The sequence below is a fragment of the Molothrus aeneus genome, unplaced genomic scaffold (genome assembly GCF_037042795.1).
Source record: "Molothrus aeneus isolate 106 unplaced genomic scaffold, BPBGC_Maene_1.0 scaffold_460, whole genome shotgun sequence".
Taxonomy (NCBI): domain Eukaryota; kingdom Metazoa; phylum Chordata; class Aves; order Passeriformes; family Icteridae; genus Molothrus; species Molothrus aeneus.
This window is the reverse complement of record NW_027099134.1, coordinates 1-19,045: the sequence shown is the minus strand read 5'-3', so window position 1 is coordinate 19,045 and position 19,045 is coordinate 1. Positions and strand designations below refer to the sequence as shown.

At 52.2% G+C, this 19,045-nt stretch overlaps 2 protein-coding genes across 2 annotated transcripts in view; one reads left to right on the top strand and one right to left on the bottom strand.

The window, feature by feature from the left end:
* LOC136570963 (retinal guanylyl cyclase 1-like) overlaps window positions 1–5,204 on the top strand; it is a 28,669-nt gene extending 23,465 nt beyond the window's left edge. Inside the window, exons 17-20 of the mRNA XM_066571383.1 lie at window positions 916–1,010; window positions 3,343–3,428; window positions 4,174–4,277; window positions 4,696–5,204. Coding sequence (XP_066427480.1) covers window positions 916–1,010; window positions 3,343–3,428; window positions 4,174–4,264 — 272 coding nt within the window. The 3' untranslated portion in view covers window positions 4,265–4,277; window positions 4,696–5,204. The remainder of the gene's footprint in view (window positions 1–915; window positions 1,011–3,342; window positions 3,429–4,173; window positions 4,278–4,695) is intronic.
* Window positions 5,205–5,293: 89 nt separating this feature from the next.
* Window positions 5,294–12,322, bottom strand: ZNHIT1 (zinc finger HIT-type containing 1). The gene is made up of 5 exons (XM_066571385.1): window positions 12,258–12,322; window positions 9,832–10,002; window positions 8,341–8,420; window positions 7,651–7,820; window positions 5,294–6,602 (listed from the first exon to the last, which is right to left on the bottom strand). Exons 1-5 carry the CDS (start codon window positions 12,280–12,282, stop codon window positions 6,581–6,583), a joined length of 468 nt encoding a protein of 155 aa, XP_066427482.1. The 5' UTR covers window positions 12,283–12,322; the 3' UTR covers window positions 5,294–6,580.
* Between the last annotated feature and the right edge of the window lie 6,723 nt (window positions 12,323–19,045).

Genomic DNA, 19,045 nt, shown 5'->3' with positions numbered 1-19,045 from the left:
TGGGGACAGGGACAAGGGACGCGGCTGTTGGGGGTTTGGGGTTTTTTGGGGGGGGAGGTTTGTTGGGGTTTTGGGATTTTTGGGGGCTTTTTGGTGGTTTTGTTTCATTTTTGGGGGGGGGTTGTTGGGTTTTTGGGGGGTTTGGGATTTTTGGGGTTTTTTGGGGGATTTTTGGGGTTATTTTGGGGATTTTTGGGGTTTTTTTTTTTGTTTTTTGGTTTTTGGGGAGTTTGTTTTTTTTTTTGGTTTTTTTTTTTTTTTTGTTATTTTTGGGTTATTTTAGGGTTCCTAAACCCCCTTTTCCCCCCCAGCCCATCGCATCCACGTGAACCAGCGCACTGGGGTCAGGGCTGTGGGGTCGGGGTCAGTTCTGGGATTTTTGGGGTTTTTTTGGGATCCATGGGGGTTTTTGGGATCTATGGGATTTTTTGGGGTTTTTTTTGGGGTTTTGTGGGGGGGATTTTTGGTTTTTTTGGGGCGATTTTGGGGGGTTTTAGGTTTTTTTTGAGGGGAGGGTTGGGGTTTTTTTGGGGTTTTTTTTGGTGGTTTTTTGGGGTTTTTGGGGCGATTTTTGAGGGTTTTAGGGTTTTTTTGGGGGGGAGAGTTGGGGGTTTTTTTGGGTGTTTTTTGGGGGGGATTTTTGGAGGTTTTAGGGGTTTTAAAATATTTTCGGGATTTTTTGGTTTTTTTTTTGTTTTATGGGTTTTTTTGTTATTTTTGGGTTATTTTAGGGTTCCTAAACCCCCTTTTCCCCCCCCAGCCCATCGCATCCACGTGTACCAGCGCACTGGGGTCAGGGCTGTGGGGTCGGGGTCAGTTCTGGGATTTTTGGGGGTGGGTTTTTTGGGTTTTTTGGGGGGTTTTTGGTTATTTTTGGGTTATTTTAGGGTTCCTAAACCCCCTTTTCCCCCCCAGCCTATCGCATCCACGTGAACCAGCGCACGGTCGCCATCCTGCTCTCGCTGCAGGAGGGGTTCAAGGTCGACATCCGCGGCAAGACCGAGCTCAAGGTGAGCCCAAACCGCCCCAAAACAGCCCAAAAAAACCCCAAATACGCCCCAAAACCGCCTAAAAAACCCCAAATACAGCCCAAAACTGCCCGAGAAACCCCAAAACAGCCCCAAAAAAACCCAAATACAGCCCCAAACCACCTGGAAAACCCCAAATACGGCCCAAAACTGCCCGAGAAACCCCAAAACCAGCACAAAAAAACCCAAAACTGCCTGAAAAAACCCCAAAACCAGCCCAAAACTGCCCGAGAAACCCCAAAACAGCCCCAAACCACCTAAAAACCCCAAACAGAGCCCAAAACACCCCAAAAATGCCTGGAAAACCCCAAAACAGCCCAAAAACCCCCAAATACAGCACAAAACTGACCCTATAAGTGACTGACCCTATGCCTGACCCCACACTTGACCCTATAACCCACACCTGACCCTATAACCCCACACCTGACCCTATAACCCCACACCTGACCCTGTAACCCCACACCTGACCCCACACCTGACCCTATAACCCCACACCTGACCCTATAACCCCACACCTGACCCTATAACCCCACACCTGAGCCTATAACCCCACACCTGGCCCTATAACCCACACCTGACCCTATAACCCCACACCTGAGCCTATAACCCCACACCTGGCCCTATAACCCACACCTGACCCTGTAACCCCACACCTGGCCCTATAACCCACACCTGACCCTGTAACCCCACACCTGGCCCTATAACCCCACACCTGACCCTGTAACCCCACACCTGGCCCTATAACCCCACACCTGACCCTATAACCCCACACCTGACCCCACACCTGACCCTATAACCCCACACCTGAGCCTATAATCTATAGGGTAAGGGAGTGGAGGACACCCATTGGCTGTGCCCCATAACTGACCCCATAACTGACCCTATACCTGACCCCATACCTGACCCCATAACTGACCCTATACCTGACCCTATAACTGACCCTTATAACTGACCCCATAACTGACCCCATAACTGACCCTATAGCTCTCTAACTGACCCTATAAATCTATAGGGCAAGGGAGCGGAGGACACCTATTGGCTGTGCCCATAACTGACCCCATAACTGACTGATCCTATAACTGACCCTATAACTGACCCTATAACCCACCCCATTGTTTATAGGGTAAGGGAGTGGAGGACACCCATTCGCTGTGCCCCATAGCTGACCCTGACCCCATAACTGATTGATACTTTAACTGATCCCATAACTGACCCTATAACCCCATACCTGACCCTGACCCTATAAGTGACCCTATAACCCTATAACTGACCCTATAACTGATCCTATAACTGACTGGCACCATATCTGACCCTATAACCCACCCCATTGTATATAGGGTAAGGGAGTGGAGGACACCTATTGGCTGTGCCCCATAGCTGACCCCATAACTGACTGATCCTATACCTGACCCTATAACCCCATACCTGACCCTATAACCCACCCCATTGTTTATAGGGTAAGGGAGTGGAGGACACCTATTGGCTGTGCCCCATAGCTGACCCCATAGCTGACTGACCCTATACCTGACCCCATAACCCCATACCTGACCCCATAACTGATTGATCCTTTAACTGACCCCATAACTGACCCATACCTGACCCTATAACCCCATACCTGATCCTGTAACTGATTGATCCTTTAACTGATCCCATAACTGACCCATACCTGACCCTATAACCCCATAACTGACCCTGACCCTATAACCCACCCCATTGTATATAGGGTAAGGGAGTGGAGGACACCTATTGGCTGTGCCCATAGCTGACCCTGACCCCATACCTGACCCCATAACCCCATAGCTGACCCCATTGTTTATAGGGTAAGGGAGTGGGGGACACCTATTGGCTGTGCCCATAGCTGACCCTATAACTGACCCTGACTGATCCTATAACTGATCCTATAACCCCATACCTGACCCTATAACCGACCCCATTGTTTATAGGGTAAGGGAGTGGAGGACACCCATTGGCTGTGCCCCATAACTGACCCTGACCCCATAACTGACTGATCCTATAACTGACCCTATAACCCCATAGCTGACCCTATACCTGACCCTATAACCCTATAACCCAGCCCATACCTGACCCTATAACCCTATAACCGACCCCATTGTTTATAGGGTAAGGGAGTGGAGGACACCCATTGGCTGTGCCCCATAACTGACCCTGACCCCATAACTGACCCTATAACCCTATAACCCACCCCATTGTTTATAGGGTAAGGGAGTGGAGGACACCTATTGGCTGTGCCCCATAACTGACCCTGACCCTATAACTGACCCTATAACCCTATAACCCACCCCGTTGTATATAGGGTAAGGGAGTGGAGGACACCTACTGGCTCGTGGGCCGCGAGGGATTCACCAAACCCATCCCCACCCCCCCCGACCTCCTGCCGGGGTGAGTTATGGGGTCGGTTATAGGGGCGGGGAGTTATGGGGTCAGTTACAGGGATAGGGAGTTATGGGGTGTGGGGTTATGGGGTTTGGGGTTATGGGGTGTGGGGTTATGCGGTTATGGGGTTTGGGGTGTGGGGTTATGGGGTGAGTGGGGTTTGGGGTTATGGAGTTTTGGGGTGAGTGGGGTTTGGGGTTATGGGGTGACGGGGTTTGGGGTATGGGGTTATGGGGTTTGGGGTTATGGGGTGAGTGGGGCCATTATGGGGTCAGGTTTGGGGCTTGGGGGGAGTGATGCCAATTATAGGGAGGGGTTATGGGGTTATGGGGTGGGGTTATGGGGTTTTGGGGTTATGGGGTGAGTGGGGTTTGGGGTTATGGGGTTATGGGGCTTGGGGTTATTGGGTTTGGGGTGAATAGGGTTTGGGATTATGGGGTTATGGGGTTTGGGGTTATGGGGTTTGGGGTGAGTGGGGTTTGGGGTTATGGGGTGTGGGGTTATGCAGTTATGGGGTTTGGGGTGAGTGGGGTTATGGGGCTTGGGGTTATGGGGTTTGGGCTTATGGGGCCGGGTTTGGGGTGAGTGAGGCCATTATAGGATCGAGTTTGGGGTGCAGGGTTATGGGGTGGGAAAGGGGTTACGGGGTGTGGCTATGGGGCAACGCCAGGATTGGGCGGAAAATCCCCAAAAAATCCCAAAAAATCCCCCAAAATCCCAAAAAACCCCGAATTCGCCCCAAACCCCTCAGGGCGAGCAACCACGGGATCAGCCTGGACGAGATCCCGGCCGAGCGGCGCCGGAAGCTGGAGAAGGCGCGGCCGGGCCAGGTGCTGAAATAGCCCCGCCCACCAGGTGAGCAGGCCACACCCACCGCTACTGACCCCGCCCCCATTGAGCCCCGCCCACAAGGTGAGGAGGGATAGAAGCCCCGCCCCCAATTGGTCACACCCAATCAGTCAGAAAGGACATAACCCCCACCCACAATAAGCCCCGCCCACCAAGTGAGAAGGTCACGCCCACCGGGACAAACCCCCGCCCCCATGTTGTGAGTAGGGACATAAGCCCCGCCCACAATGGGCCAAGCCCATAGAGTTAGAAAGGAAATAAGCCCCGCCCCATTAGGCCACACCCACCATGTAAGCAGGGACACACCCACCAAGTGAGCCCCGCCCCCGATAAGAGACACACACCACGCCCTCCCCTGGCCACACCCACCCCTTCCTTTCACCCATCCCTGCCCCAGCTCATTTGCATCTCATTATGCCCACAGCTGCAGGCGGCCTTGCCCCACCCCTGAGGGGCGGAGCCAATGCTGCTTGGCCGCCGAGGGACCCCGCCCGGGTGACGTCACAGGAGGCGGAGCCTGGGCAGCACAAGGGGATTTGGGGGCGGAGCTTGGACCAAAGGGGCGGAGCTTGGACCAAAGGAATTGGACTTGGCTCAGGGGGGCGGGACTTGACCCTAAAATGGGCGTGGTTTGGATTTTTGGGTGGGGCTTTGCTGAAAAGGGGGTGTGGTTTACCCGGAAAGGGGCACGGTTTGTATTTATGGGCGTGGCTTGGCCCTAAAATGGGTGTGGCTTGATCCCAGGGCAGGGCCCCAACAGCCAATAGAATCCCGACTCTCACAAATGGGCAGAGCCCTCAGGGAACGTTTGTCCAATCAGAGCCCAGGGCGGCCATCTTGGGCCAATGGTGGCGCAGCTCCACCCTCAAGGGGCGGGGTCGCGGTTCCAGCTTGTTTCTCCCGGAATTTTTCCCGATTTTCCCGGATTTTCCCCCATTCCCCAGGCCCCGCCCCCTTCCCCAGGCCCTGCCCCCTCTCCTGTAGCTCCTCCCACACCCTCCAAATAAAGTCGATCCCAAAGATTTTGGTAGGAAAAAGTCGGATTTTGGTTCAAACCGGGCCCGGCCACCATGTTGGGGAGTGGGAGGGGCCATGGCGGCCATTTTGTGGGCATAGTCATGGCCACCATCTTGGGAGTGGGGCTATGGCAGCCATTTTGTGGGTGTGGCCATGTTGGGGGTGGAGTCATGGCGGCCATTTTGTGCATCCGGCCATGGCAGCCATCTTAGGGGTGTGGTCAGGGCAGCCATTTTGTGGGTCAGATCATGGCAGCCATCTTAGGGGTGTGGTCATGGCAGCCATTTTGTGGATCAGACCATGGCAGCCATCTTAGGGGTGTGGTCACGGCAGCCATTTTGTGGGTCAGACCATGGCAGCCATTTTGGGGCTGTGGTCACGGCAGCCATTTTGTTGCTGTAGTCATGGCAGCCATTTTGGGGGTTGAACTACGGTGGCCATCTTGGGGTGAGACCATGGTGGCCATCTTGAGGGTGTGGCCACGGCAGCCATGTTGGGGGTGTGGCCATGTTGGGGGTGGAGTCATGGCAGCCATTTTGTGGGTGTGGCCATGGCAGGCAGCCATCTTGGGGTCGAGCTAAGGCACCCATCTTGTGGGTGGGGCCATGGCAGCCATTTTGTGGGTGGAGCCAAGGTGGCCATCTTGGGGGTGGAGCCATGGTGGCCATCTTATGGGTGTGGCCATAGCAGCCATCTTGGGGGTGTGGTCATAGCAGCCATTTTTGGGGGTGTGGCCTTGTTGAGGGTAGAGTCATGGCAGCCATCTTTGGGTGGAGCCACCGTGGCCATCATGGGGGGTGGAGCCACGGCGGCCATCTTGGGGTGGATCTGTGGTGGCCATGTTGTGGTGGGAGCATGGTGGCCATTTTGTGGGTGTAGCCATAGCAGCCATTTTGGGGGTGTGGCCATGTTGGGGGTGGAGTCATGGCAGCCATCTTGGGGTGGGACCACAGTGGGCATTTTTTGGGTGAGGCGAAGGCAGCCATTTTGTGGGTGTGGCCATAGCAGCCATGTTGGGGGTGTGGCCATGTTGGGGGTGGAGCCGTGGCAGCCATTTTAGGGGCGGGACCAAACAAGATACGCTCATGGCGGCCATTTTGGGGCGGCCATTTTGGGGCAGCATCACAGCAGCCATGTTGTGGGCAGGGTCATAGCAGCCATTTTGGGGGTGGAGCCACAGAAGCCATTTTAGGGGCGGGATCAAAGAAGACACGCTCACGACGGCCATTTTGTGGTAGCATCATGGCAGCCATCTTGTGGGCGTGGCCACATCAGCCATATTGGGGGCGGGGTCACACCGTCCACTTCAGGCACCTGCGGGGGAGGGAAGGGAAAGGTCAGGGGTCAGCAGGGTGAGACCCCCCCCCCCCCCCCCCCCTCCAAGAACTGGGGGTCCCAACCTCAGGTAACATTCCCAGAGAATTTTCCCATTCTTTTGCCATTTTCCCCATTTTCCCCAATTTTTTCCCCATTTTCCTGACTTTTTTTCTCTTTCTTTTACAGTTCTTACCATTTTTTCCCCATTTACAGCAAATTTTTTTCTTTATCCCATTTTCTTCCCATTTTCCCTGGAATTTTTCCTATTTTCTCAGTTTTTTTCCCTGTTTGTCCCATTTTCCCTCAGATTTTTCCTATTTTTCCTGTTTTCCCCCACTTTTTCACCAGTTTCCCCCTTTTTTCCACTTGTTTTTCATGGGTTTTTTCCTAATTTTTGTTGGTTTCCTCATTTTCCCATTTTCCTCATTTTTTCCTAGGTTTCTTCCCATTTTTTTCCCATTTTCCTCCATTTTTGGCTGCTTTTCCCAATTTTTTCACCAGTTTTCCCTTTTTGTCTCCCTTTTTCCAATTTGGCCCAGTTATTTCCCGTTTTCCTGGGGTTTTTCCCATTTTTGCTGGTTTTCCCATTTTCCCAGGTTTCCCCCATTTTTCCTGGGATTTTTTCCCATTTATTTTCCCATTTCCTCCAAATTTTCACCGTTTTTCCCATTTTCGGCTGTTTTTCCCAGTTTTTCTCCCCTTTTGTTGGTTTTCCCATTTTCCCATTTTTCCCCATTTTTCCTCGTTTTTTTCTCCATTTTTTTTCTGTTTTATTTCAATTTTTTGGCCGTTTTTTCCTATTTTTTCACCGTTTTTTCTATTTTTTCACCATTTTTCCCCATTTTCAGGGTGGATCCTGACCTGGTGTCCTGGTGGGTGCCCAGGCAGCGCGTGCAGCCCCACAGGTGACACAGGTGTGTCCCCAAACCCATTTTTGGGCCGTTTTTCCCCATTTTTGGGCCGTTTTTCCCCATTTTTTCGCCGTTCTTCCCCATTTTTTCACCGTTTTTCCCCGTTTTTTCCCCATTTTTTTGCCCCCCAGTACCTGGTGTCCTGGTGGGTGCCCAGGCAGCGCGTGCAGCAGTACCTGGCCCCGCAGGTGACGCAGGTGTAGCCCGAGGGGAAGCCGCAGACGGCGCAGAAGTGGCGCTGGGGCAGCCGGGACGGGGCGGCCCCGGCCGAGACGTAATTGGGGCCCTCAGCTGCGCTCAGGTTCTGAAGGGGTTAAAATGTAAAACTCAGGCCCAAAATCCAGCTGAAAATGCAAAAATTCAGCCCCAAAATCCAGCTTAAAATCAAAAATTCAGCCCCAAAATCAAGTCCAAAAATCCAGAATTTAGATCCGAAATCAGCTCAAAATCGAGACTTCAGACCCAAAATCAGCCCCAAATCCAGGTTAAAAATGCAAAATTTGGTCCCAAAATCAAAAATTCAGCCCCAAAATCCAGAATTCAGCTCTAAAATTCAGCCCCAAAATCCAACCCTGACCCCCCCCCAAATTTACACAAATTCTCCCCAAATTCCCTCAAATCACCCCCAAATCCCCAAAAAATATAAGAAAAAATCTCCCAAAGTCACCCCAAAATCTCCTTTATACCATCTAAAATCCCCTCTGACTGCCCCAAAATCCTCAAAAATCCCCCCAAAATATCCCAAAATCCCCCCAAATCCCCAAAAATATAAAAAAGAATCCCCCAAAATTCCCCCAAATTTTCCCAAATTTCCCCATCCCCACCTGTTCCTCCAGCAGGGCCTGGAAGTTTTTGCGGAAGCGCAGCTTGAAATGATCCCCCCGAGTTTTCTTCTTCTTCTTCCCTGGGGAAACCCAAAATTCAGCCCAAAATCCAACCCCAAAATTCAGAAATCAGCCCCGAAATTTCAGCCCCAAATTCAGCTGAAAATCCATCCCAAATCCAGCCACAAAATCCAAAATTCAGTCCCAAATTCGGCTGAAAATGCAAAATTCAGCCCCAAAATCCGGACTTCAGCCTCTAATCCAACCCCAATCCAGAATTCAGCCCCCAAATCAGCCCTGATTTTAGCAAAAATTGCAAAATCCAGCCCCAAATCCCACCTCAAAATCCAAGCCTGAAATTCCATCCCGAATCCAGAATGCAGCTGCAAAATCAGCCCCAAAATTCAGCAAAAAATGCAAAATCCAGCCCCAAAATCTGGAATTCAGCTCCAAAATTCAGAATTCAGCCCCAAAATTCAGAATTCAGCTCCAAAATCAGCCCCAAATTCCCCTGAAAATCTGATCCCAAATCTAAAATCCACCCCAACCCCAAATCCAGCCCCAAATCCAGAATTCAGACCCAAATTCAGCTGAGAAGGCTGAAAATTCACTCCCAAAATCCAATTCAAATGCAAAAATCCAGCCCCAAATGCAGAATTCAGTCCCAAAATCTGCCCCAAATCCAGCCCCAATCCCCATTCCCGGTTCCCCCAGTCCCGGTTCTGGTCTCGGTGGTGTCGCTGAAGTTGGGGAGCCCCAAAACCCCCAAAAACCCCCCTAAATCCCCTTTAAAGCCCCTAAATCCCCATTGAAACCCCCCAAAATCCCAATTAAACCCCCAAATCCCCCAGTCCCGGCCCGGTTTTGGTTCTGAGTCCCGGTCCCGGTCTCAGCGGTGTTGCTGAAGTTTGGGAGCCCCAAAACCCCCCTAAATCCCCTTTAAATCCCCCAAAATCCCCTTTAAACCCCTCCAAATGCCCCAATCCCGGCCCAGTTTGGTTCCGGTTTTGGTTCTGGACTCCGGAACCAATCTCAGCGGTGTCGCTGAAGTTGGGGAGCCCTAAAAGCCCCCAAAATCCCTTTAAACCCCCCTAAATCCCCTTTAAACCCCTCCAAATCCCCCAATCCCGGCCCAGTTTGGTTCCGGTTTTGGTTCTGGATTCTGGAACCAATCTCAGCGGTGTCGCTGAAGTTGGGGAGCCCTAAAACCCCCCTAAACCCTTTTAAACACCACAACCCCCCCAAAATCCCGTTTAAACCCCCCCAAACCCCCTTAAACCCCCCAAATCCCCCAATCCCGGCCCGGTTCGGTTCCGGTTTTGGTTCCGGGTTCCGGTACCGATCTCGGCGGTGTCGCTGAAGTTCGGCAGCCATTTCCCAGACCGAGACCCCCCAGAAGCCCCCAAATCCCATTTAAAACCCCCCAAAATCCCCCTTAAACCCCCCAAATCCCCCAATCCCGGCCCGGTTCGGTTCCCCCGGTTCCGGTACCGGTCTCGGCGGTGTCGCTGAAGTTCGGGAGGCGTTTCCCGGGCCGGGGCAGCCCCGCCTGGGGGTCGTCCCCGAAGTTGTCGTTCTCCAGCGCCTCCAGCTGCCGGTGCAGCCGCCGCTGCCGGGCGGGAGCGTCCAGGACCCGCCGGGGACCCCCCTCGGGAACGCGGGCTGGGGAAAACGGGGGGAAAATGGGTCAGGGGGGACCCCGAATTCGGGGATTCTGAAAAAATCCGGAAATTCTGAAAAAAAAACCCGGGAATTTTCCACAAAAACCCTCAAAAATCGGGACTTTTCCAGGGGTGAGTGAGGCCATCCTGGACCCGCCGGGGACCCCCCTCGGGAACGCGGGCTGGGGAAAACGGGGGGAAAATGGGTCAGGGGGGACCCCGAATTCGGGGATTCTGAAAAAATCCCGAAAAAATCCGGAATTTTCCACAAAAAACCCTCAAAAATCGGAACTTTTCTAGGGCTGAGTGAGGCCATCCTGGACCCGCCGGGGACCCCCTCAGGAACGCGGGCTGGGGGAAAACGGGGGGAAAATGGGTCAGGGGGGATCCCAAATTCAGGGATTCTGAAAAAGTCCATAATTTCTGAAAAAAAACCCGTGAATTTTCCACAAAAAACCCTCAAAAATCGGGACTTTTCCAGGGGTGAGTGAGGCCATCCAGGATCCGCCGGGGACCCCCTCAGGAACGCGGGTTGGGGGAAAACCGGGGGGAAAATGGGTCAGGGGGGACCCCAAATTGGGGGATTCTGAAAAAATCCTGAAAAATCTGAAATTCCTGAAAAAAAATCCGGAATTTTCCACAAAAAAACCCCCAAAATTTGGAGTGCATTGAGCCCGTCCAGGACCCGCCGGGGAACCCCCTCAGGAACGCGGGCTGGGGGAAAACGGGGGGAAAATGGGTCAGGGGGGACCCCGAATTCGGGAACACCGAAAAAATCCCGAAAAAATCCGGAATTTTTGAAAAAAAATCCGGAATTTTCCACAAAAAAACCTCAAAAATCGAGATTTTTCTAGGGCTGAGTGAGGCCATCCTGGACCCGCCGGGGACCCCCTCAGGAACGCGGGCTGGGGGAAAATGGGTCAGGGGGGACCCCAAATTGGGGGATTCTGAAAAAATCCCGAAAAAATCTGAAATTCCTGAAAAAAACCCGGAATTTTCCACAAAAAAACCTCAAAAATTGGGATTTTTCTAGGGCTGAGTGAGGCCATCCCCCAAATTCGGGGATTCTGAAAAAATCCCGAAAAAATCTGAAATTCCTGAAAAAAAATTCCGGAATTTTCCACAAAAAAGCCCCAAAAATCGGGATTTTTCTAGGGCTGAGTGAGCCCGTCCAGGACCCGCCGGGGACCCCCTCAGGAACGCGGGCTGGGGAAAAACGGGGGGAAAATGGGTCAGGGGGGACCCCGAATTCGGGGATTCTGAAAAAATCCGGAATTTCTGAAAAAAAACCCGGGAATTTTCCACAAAAACCCTCAAAAATCGGGACTTTTCCAGGGGTGAGTGAGGCCATCCAGGATCCGCCGGGGACCCCCCTCGGGAACGCGGGCTGGGGGAAAACGGGGGGAAAATGGGTCAGGGGGGACCCCGAATTCGGGGATTCTGAAAAAATCCCGAAAATTCCTGAAAAAACCTTGGGAATTAACAAAAAAACCCCCAAAAAATCCAAAATTTCTAAACAAAAAAGGGTATTTTCAGAGAAAAACCAAGAAATTCCCCCCCTCCCAGAAAAGCAAAAATTCCCACATAAAACCTGGGAATTCCCAAAAATTGGGAATTTAGCCCAAAAACTCGGGCATTTATATCGAAAAAAATCGGCAATTTAGCCACAAAAAAACGGGAATTTACCCCCAGAAATACCAGGCAAAAAAACCCCAAAAATCCGAAATTTACCCTCAAGAAGATGGGGAATTTACCCCCCAAAAATGGGGAATTTCCATCAAAAATTCTTAAAAATGGAGAATTCTTCAAAACTGGGATTCCTGAACTGACCCCGAGACCCCCAAATTGGGGCACCAGGACCCCCGAACCGGTACCGAGACCCGCTGGGACCCCCTAAATCAGCACCGGGACCCCCCAAATCAACCCCAGGACCCCCGAACCGGCCTCGGGACCCCTCAAAATCAACACCCGGACCCGCTCAGAACCCCCCGAACCGAACCCGGGACCTCCCAAACCAACCCTGGGACCCCAGAACCGAACCCGGGACCCCCCCAAATCAACACCGGGACCCCCAAAAGAGCTCCGGGACCCCCTCAGAACCCCCCGAACCAACGCCAGGACCCCTCAGAGCCCTCTGGGACCCGCGAACCGACACCGGGATCCCCCAGATCGGCCCCAAGCCCCCCCAAAATCAAACCCGGGACCCCCGAACCGAACTCGGGACCCCCCGGGACCCCCCGCCCCCTCCCCCCTCACCCGACGTTTTCTTCTCCCCCATCATGAGGCGGCTTCCGGTCGGCCGCCCTTCACTTCCGCCCTCTCCGACGCCATTTCCGCTCTCCGCCCCGCCCCACTTCCGCCCTCACCTCCGCCGCCATCTTGAGAGCGGCGCATAAACCCCGCCCCCTTTTCGCCATATTTGGTGTGGCACTGAGGAAGCCACGCCCCATTTTTACTCCTGGCAACGTGGCAATTCCGCTCTGGCCACGCCCCTCGGTGCTGACTGGTCGAGAGGGCGGAGAGGTGGGCGGGGGTTGGCGGAGAGGGCGGAGCGGCGGGCGGGGATTGGCTGAGGCGCGGCGGGGTGCCACGCCCCCTCGGCCTAAGCCGCGCCCCCCACGCGCCATGGCCGCGCTCGCGCTGTCGCTGCTGCTGCTGCTGCTGGGGGCCCCCGGGAGCGCCCCAAAACCGCCCGAAACTGCCCCAAAACCGCCCAGGACTGCCCCGGGACCTTCTCCGGGACCCCCCAAAACTGCCCCGAAAATCCCCCAAAATTGCCCCGAAATTCATCCCGGGACCGAGCCCGAAATTCTCGGAAAATTGCCCCAAAACCTCCCAAATTGCCACGAAAACTCCCAAAATTGCCCCGAAAACTCCCAAAATTACCCCGAAATCCCCCCCGAGACCCCCCAAAACTGCCCCGAAAATCCCCAAAATTGCCCCGAAATTTCCTCTGAGACTGAGCCCAAAATTCTCCAAAAATTGCCCCAAAAGTCCCCAAAATTGCCCCGAAGTTCTTCAAAATTGTCCCAAAAATTCTCCAAATTGCCCCAAAACCAACCCCGGCATTGACCCCCGGGACCTCCTCAGGGAGTGACGCTGAAAATGCCCAAATTTGTCCCAAAAATGCCGAAAATTGCCCCAAAAATGCCGAGAATTGCCCCGACAATGAACCCGGGAGCGACCCTGAGGATGGTGAGTGGGGGAGGGGTCAGTGGGAGGGGTCAAAGGTCAGGGAGGGGTCAGGGGGAGGGGTCAAAGGTCAGGGGAGGGGTCAGGGGGAGGGGTCAAAGGTCAGTGGGAGGGATTGGGGTATCTGGGAGGGTTCAGAGTCACTGGGGGTCAGTGGGAGGGGTCAGGGGTCACTCAGAGGTCACTCAGGGAACAAAGGTCACTCTGAGGTCAGGGGTCACTCAGGGGTCACTCAGTGGTCACTCAGTGGTCACTCAAGGTCACTTTGTGGTCACTCATGGTCACTCACTGGTCAGTCTGTGGTCACTCTGTCCTCAGGCCAGCTCCTGGTGCTCACAGTGGCCACAGAGGTGACCGATGGTCAGTCAGTGGTCAGTGGTCACTCATTGGTCACTCATGGTCACTCAGGGGTCACTCAGTGGTCATTGGTCACTCAGTGGTCACTCAGTGGTCAGTGGTCAGTCATTGGTCACTCATGGTCACTCTGTGGTCATTCATTGGTCACTCATTGGTCACTCACGGTCACTCTGTCCAGGGCTCCTGGTTCTCACAGTGACCGATGGGTGGGTCAATGGTCAGTGGTCACTCATTGGTCACTCATGGTCACTCAGTGGTCACTCACGGTCACTCAGGGGTCACTCAGTGGTCATTGGTCACTCAGTGGTCACTCAGTGGTCAGTGGTCAGTCATTGGTCACTCACGGTCACTCATGGTCACTCCGTGGTCATTCATTGGTCACTCACGGTCACTCTGTCCAGGGCTCCTGGTTCTCACAGTGGCCACAGAGGTGACCGATGGGTGGGTCAGTGCTCAGTGGTCACTCAGTGGTCAGTGGTCACTCAGTGGTCACTCAGTGGTCAGTGGTCACTCATTGGTCACTCATTGGTCACTCATTGGTCAGTGGTCAGTGGTCACTCAGTGGTCACTCATTGGTCACTCTGTCCAGGGCTCCTGGTTCTCACGGTGGCCACAGAGGTGACCGATGGGTGGGTCAGTGGTCAGTGGTCACTCAGTGGTCAGTGGTCACTCAGTGGTCACTCATTGGTCACTCTGTCCAGGGCTCCTGGTTCTCACGGTGGCCACAGAGGTGACCGATGGGTGGGTCAGTGGTCAGTGGTCACTCATTGGTCACTCAGTGGTCACTCAGTGGTCACTCAGTGGTCACTCATTGGTCACTCTGTCCAGGCCCTCCTGGTTCTCACGGTGGCCACAGAGGTGACCGATGGGTACCGGCGCTTCCTGCGCTCCGCCCGCGCCTTCACCTACACCGTGCCGGTCAGGGGGCGGGGCTACACCCGGGGGCGGGGCTACACCGGGGGGCAGGGCTACAGTCAGGGGGCGGGGCTAAAGGCGATAAGGTGCGGGTACAGGGGGCGGGGCTTCAACAACAGCATGGAGGGAATGGGGCGGAGCTAAGGGGCAGGGTAATGGGAATGGGCGAGGCTAAGAGATGGGGCGGGGCTAAAGGGGATGGGTGGGGCTAAAGGGGATGGGTGGGGCTAAAGGGGATGGGTGGGGCTAAGGCATGGGCGGGGTTAAAGGGGATGGGGCAGGGCTTCAGCTACAGCCTAAAGGTGGGCGTGGCTAAGGGCAGGGGGAGGGGCTAAAGAGTGTCAAGGTGAGGTGGGGCCAAAGGGGTGGGGCTAAAGGAGGCGGGGGCTTCAACTGCAGCCTTTGGGGAGGGGAGGGGCCAAAGGCACACATGTAAAGGGGCGGGGCTAAAGAGGGTGGGGCAAATGGGTGGGGCAAAGGGGGTGGAGCTAAAGAGGGTGGGGGAAAGGGGGAGGGGCTAAAGAGGGTGGGGCAAAAGGGGGAGGGGACACAGAAGAATTTCCCATTTTTCCCCCATTTTTCCCCCATTTTTTCCACATTTTTCGGCCGTTTTTCGCCGTTTTTTCACCGTTTTTCCCCGTTTTTTCGCCATTTTTCCCCGTTTTTCCCAAAATCCCGGTTTTTGTCCCCAGACGCTGGGGCTGGGCCGGGCCTGGCGGGGGAAGGGGACACAGAAGAATTTCCCCTTTTTTCCCCATTTTTTCCCCATTTTTTCATCACTTTTCCCCATTATTTCCCATTTTTTAACATTTTTCCCAAAATCTCATTTTTTCCCCAAAACTCTGGGCCTGGGCACACCAGAGACACCGAAAAATTTTTGCCATTTTCCCCCATTTTTTCCCCATTTTTCCCCCTGTTTTTCCTCATTTTTTCACTATTTTAAATGGGGTTTTTAAATTTTTTAGTTTTTTTCCCAAAATCTCATTTTTTCTCCCCAAACTCTGGGCCTGGGGACACCAGGTTCACAGAAAAATTTTCCCAATTTTCCATTTTTTTCCCCATTTTCTCCCCATTTTTCAGCCGTTTTTCCCCATTTTTCCCAGTTTTTCCCCATTTTTTCACATTTTTAACATTTTTACCAAAATTTCATTTTTTCCCCCCAAACTCTGGGCTTGGGCACACCAGGGACACAGAAGAATTTCCCCAATTTTTCCCATTTTTCCCCCAATTTTTCCCCATTTTCCCCCCATTTTCCCCCCATTTTTTCCCCATTTTTCAGCTGTTTTTCCCCATTTTTTCACCGTTTTTCCCCATTTTTCCCATTTTTCCCAAAATCCCGGTTTTTCTCCCCAGACTCTGGGCCTGGTCCAGCGCTGGGGTGAGGGGACACAGAATTTCCCCATTTTTTCCCCATTTTTCGGCCGTTTTTCGCCGTTTTTTCACCGTTTTTTCCCCGTTTTTTCGCCATTTTTCCCCGTTTTTCCCAAAATCCCGGTTTTTGTCCCCAGACGCTGGGGCTGGGCCGGGCCTGGCGGGGGAAGGGGACACAGAAGAATTTCCCCTTTTTTTCCCCATTTTTTCCCCATTTTTCATCACTTTTCCCCATTATTTCCCATTTTTTAACATTTTTCCCAAAATCTCATTTTTTCCCAAAACTCTGGGCCTGGGCACACCAGAGACACCGAAAAATTTTTGCCATTTTCCCCCATTTTTCCCCATTTTTCCCCCTGTTTTTCCTCATTTTTTCACTATTTTAAATGGGGTTTTTAAATTTTTAGTTTTTTTTCCCAAAATCTCATTTTTTCTCCCCAAACTCTGGGCCTGGGGACACCAGGTTCACAGAAAAATTTCCCCAATTTTCCATTTTTTTCCCCATTTTTCTCCCCATTTTTCAGCCGTTTTTCCCCATTTTTCCCAGTTTTTCCCCATTTTTTCACATTTTTAACATTTTTACCAAAATTTCATTTTTTCCCCCCAAACTCTGGGCTTGGGCACACCAGGGACACAGAAGAATTTCCCCAATTTTTCCCATTTTTCCCCCAATTTTTCCCCATTTTCCCCCCATTTTCCCCCCATTTTTTCCCCATTTTTCAGCTGTTTTTCCCCATTTTTTCACCGTTTTTCCCATTTTTTCCCATTTTTCCCAAAATCCCGGTTTTTCTCCCCAGACTCTGGGCCTGGTCCAGCGCTGGGGTGAGGGGACACAGAATTCCCCATTTTTCCCCATTTTTCGGCCGTTTTTCGCCGTTTTTTCACCGTTTTTCCCCGTTTTTTCGCCATTTTTCCCCGTTTTTCCCAAAATCCACGGTTTTTGTCCCCAGACGCTGGGGCTGGGCCGGGCCTGGCGGGGCGGGGACATCGCGCGCAGCCCCGGGGGGGGGCAGAAGGTTCGGTGGCTGCGGGCGGCGCTGCGGCCCCTGCGGGGGAGGGGCGGCCTCGTCGTGCTCTTCGTGGACAGGTGCGGAAATTTGGGGCGAAAAACCGGGATTTTGGGCAAAACCCAAAATTTGGGGCGAAATCCGGGGGTTTTGGGGTGAAATCCGGGAGTTTTGGGGGGAAAAAATGGAATTTTGGGAGGGAAAATTTGGGGGTTTTGGTGGTGATTTGGGGGGGAAAAAAAGAGAAATTTGGGGTGAAAAATGGGAATTTTGGGCAAAAACCCAAAATTTGGGGCGAAATCCGGGGGTTTTGGGGTGAAATCCGGGAGTTTTGGGGGGGAAAAAAATGGAATTTTGGGAGGGGAAATTTGGGGGTTTTGGTGGTGATTTGGGGGGAAAAAAAAGAGAAATTTGGGGTGAAAAATGGGGAATTTTGGGAAAAATCCAAAATTTGGGGCAAAATCCGGATATTTTGGGGTGAAATCCGGGGTTTTGGGGGGGATCAAATGGAGTTTTGGGGCGGGAAATTTGGGGAGAAATTTGGGGAATTTGGGGGTGTTGGAGGGGATTTGGGGACAATTTGGGGTGAAAAATGGGGATTTTGGAAAAATCCAAAATTTGGGGCAAAATCCGGGGGTTTTGGGGTGAAATCCGGGGGTTTTGGGGGGGATCAAATGGAGTTTTGGGGCGGGAAATTTGGGGAGAAATCTGGGGAATTTGGGGGTGTTTGAGGGGGTTTGGGGGAAATTTGGGTGAAAAACGGGGATTTTGGGAAAAATCCAAAATTTGGGGCGAAATCCGGGGGTTTTGGGGTGAAATCCGGGGGTTTTGGGGGGGATAAAATGGAATTTTGGGGTGGGAAATTTGGGGAGAAATTTGGGGGTGTTGGAGGGGATTTGGGGGAAATTTGGGGTTGAAAAATGGAGATTTTGGGAAAATCCAGAATTTGGGGCAGATAAAAGGGGATTTTGGGGCAAATTTGGCCATTTTTAAGGAGAATTTTGGGGTGGTTTTGGGTTGGTTTTTGGGGTTTTTTGAGGTGATTTTGGGGTGATTTTGGGTTGGCTTTGAGGTGGTTTTTGGGTGATTTTGTTCATTTTTGAGTTAATTTTTGGGGTGATTTTGGGGTGATTTTGAGTTTTATTTTGGGGTGATTTTGGGATGATTTCAGGGTGATTTTGGGGTGGGTTTTGGGTATTTTTGGGATGATTTTTGGGGTGATTTTTGGATGATTTTAGGGTGACTTTGGGGGTGATTTTGGGGTATTTTTGGGGTGATTTTGGGATAATCTGAGGTGATTTTTGAGGTGATTTTAGGGTGATTTTGGGGTGGTTTTGGGCGTAATTTTGGCCATTTTTGAGGGGATTTTGGGGATGATTTTGGGGTGGTTTTTTGGGGGCGATTTTGGGATGATTTTGGCCATTTTTGAGGGGATTTTTGGGATGGTTTTTGAGTGATTTTGGGGTGATTTTGGGATAATTTTGGGGCGTTTTTCGGGGTCATTTTAGGGTGGATTTTGGTGCATTTGTGACCATTTTTGAGGGGGTTTTTGGGTGATTTTGGGATAATTTTGGGGTGGTTTTTGGGGTTTTTTTGGGCGGTTTTTTTTCCGTTTTTAACCCTTTCCCCCCAGCTATGACGTGGTGTTCGCGGGGGGTTTTTGGGGTGGTTTTTGGGGTGGTTTTTGGGGGGATTTTTGGGTGATTCTGGGGGTGGTTTTTGGGGCCATTTTAAGGTGATTTTTGGGGTGATTTCAGGATAATTTTGGGGTGTTTTTTGAGGTGATTTTGGGGTGATTTTTTGGGACGATTTTGAGGCCGATTTTAGGGTGATTTTGGGGCGGTTTTGGGCATAATTTTGGCCATTTTCTAGGGGATTTTTGGGTGATTTTAGGGGTGATTTTAGGGGCGATTTTTGGCCATTTTAAGGTGATTTTAGGGGTGATTTTGGGGTGGTTTTGGGATAATTTTGGGGCGGTTTTTGGGGTTTTTGGGGCGGTTTTTTTACCCTTTTTAACCCTTTCCCCCCCAGCTATGACGTGGTGTTCGCGGGGGGTTTTGGGGTTGGTTTTTGTGATGATTTTGGGGTGGTTTTTAGGGTGATTTTGGGATAATTTTGGGGTGGTTTTTGGGGCGGTTTTTGGGCTGTTTTTTTACCGTTTTTAACCCTTTCCCCCCCAGCTATTGACGTGGTGTTCACGGG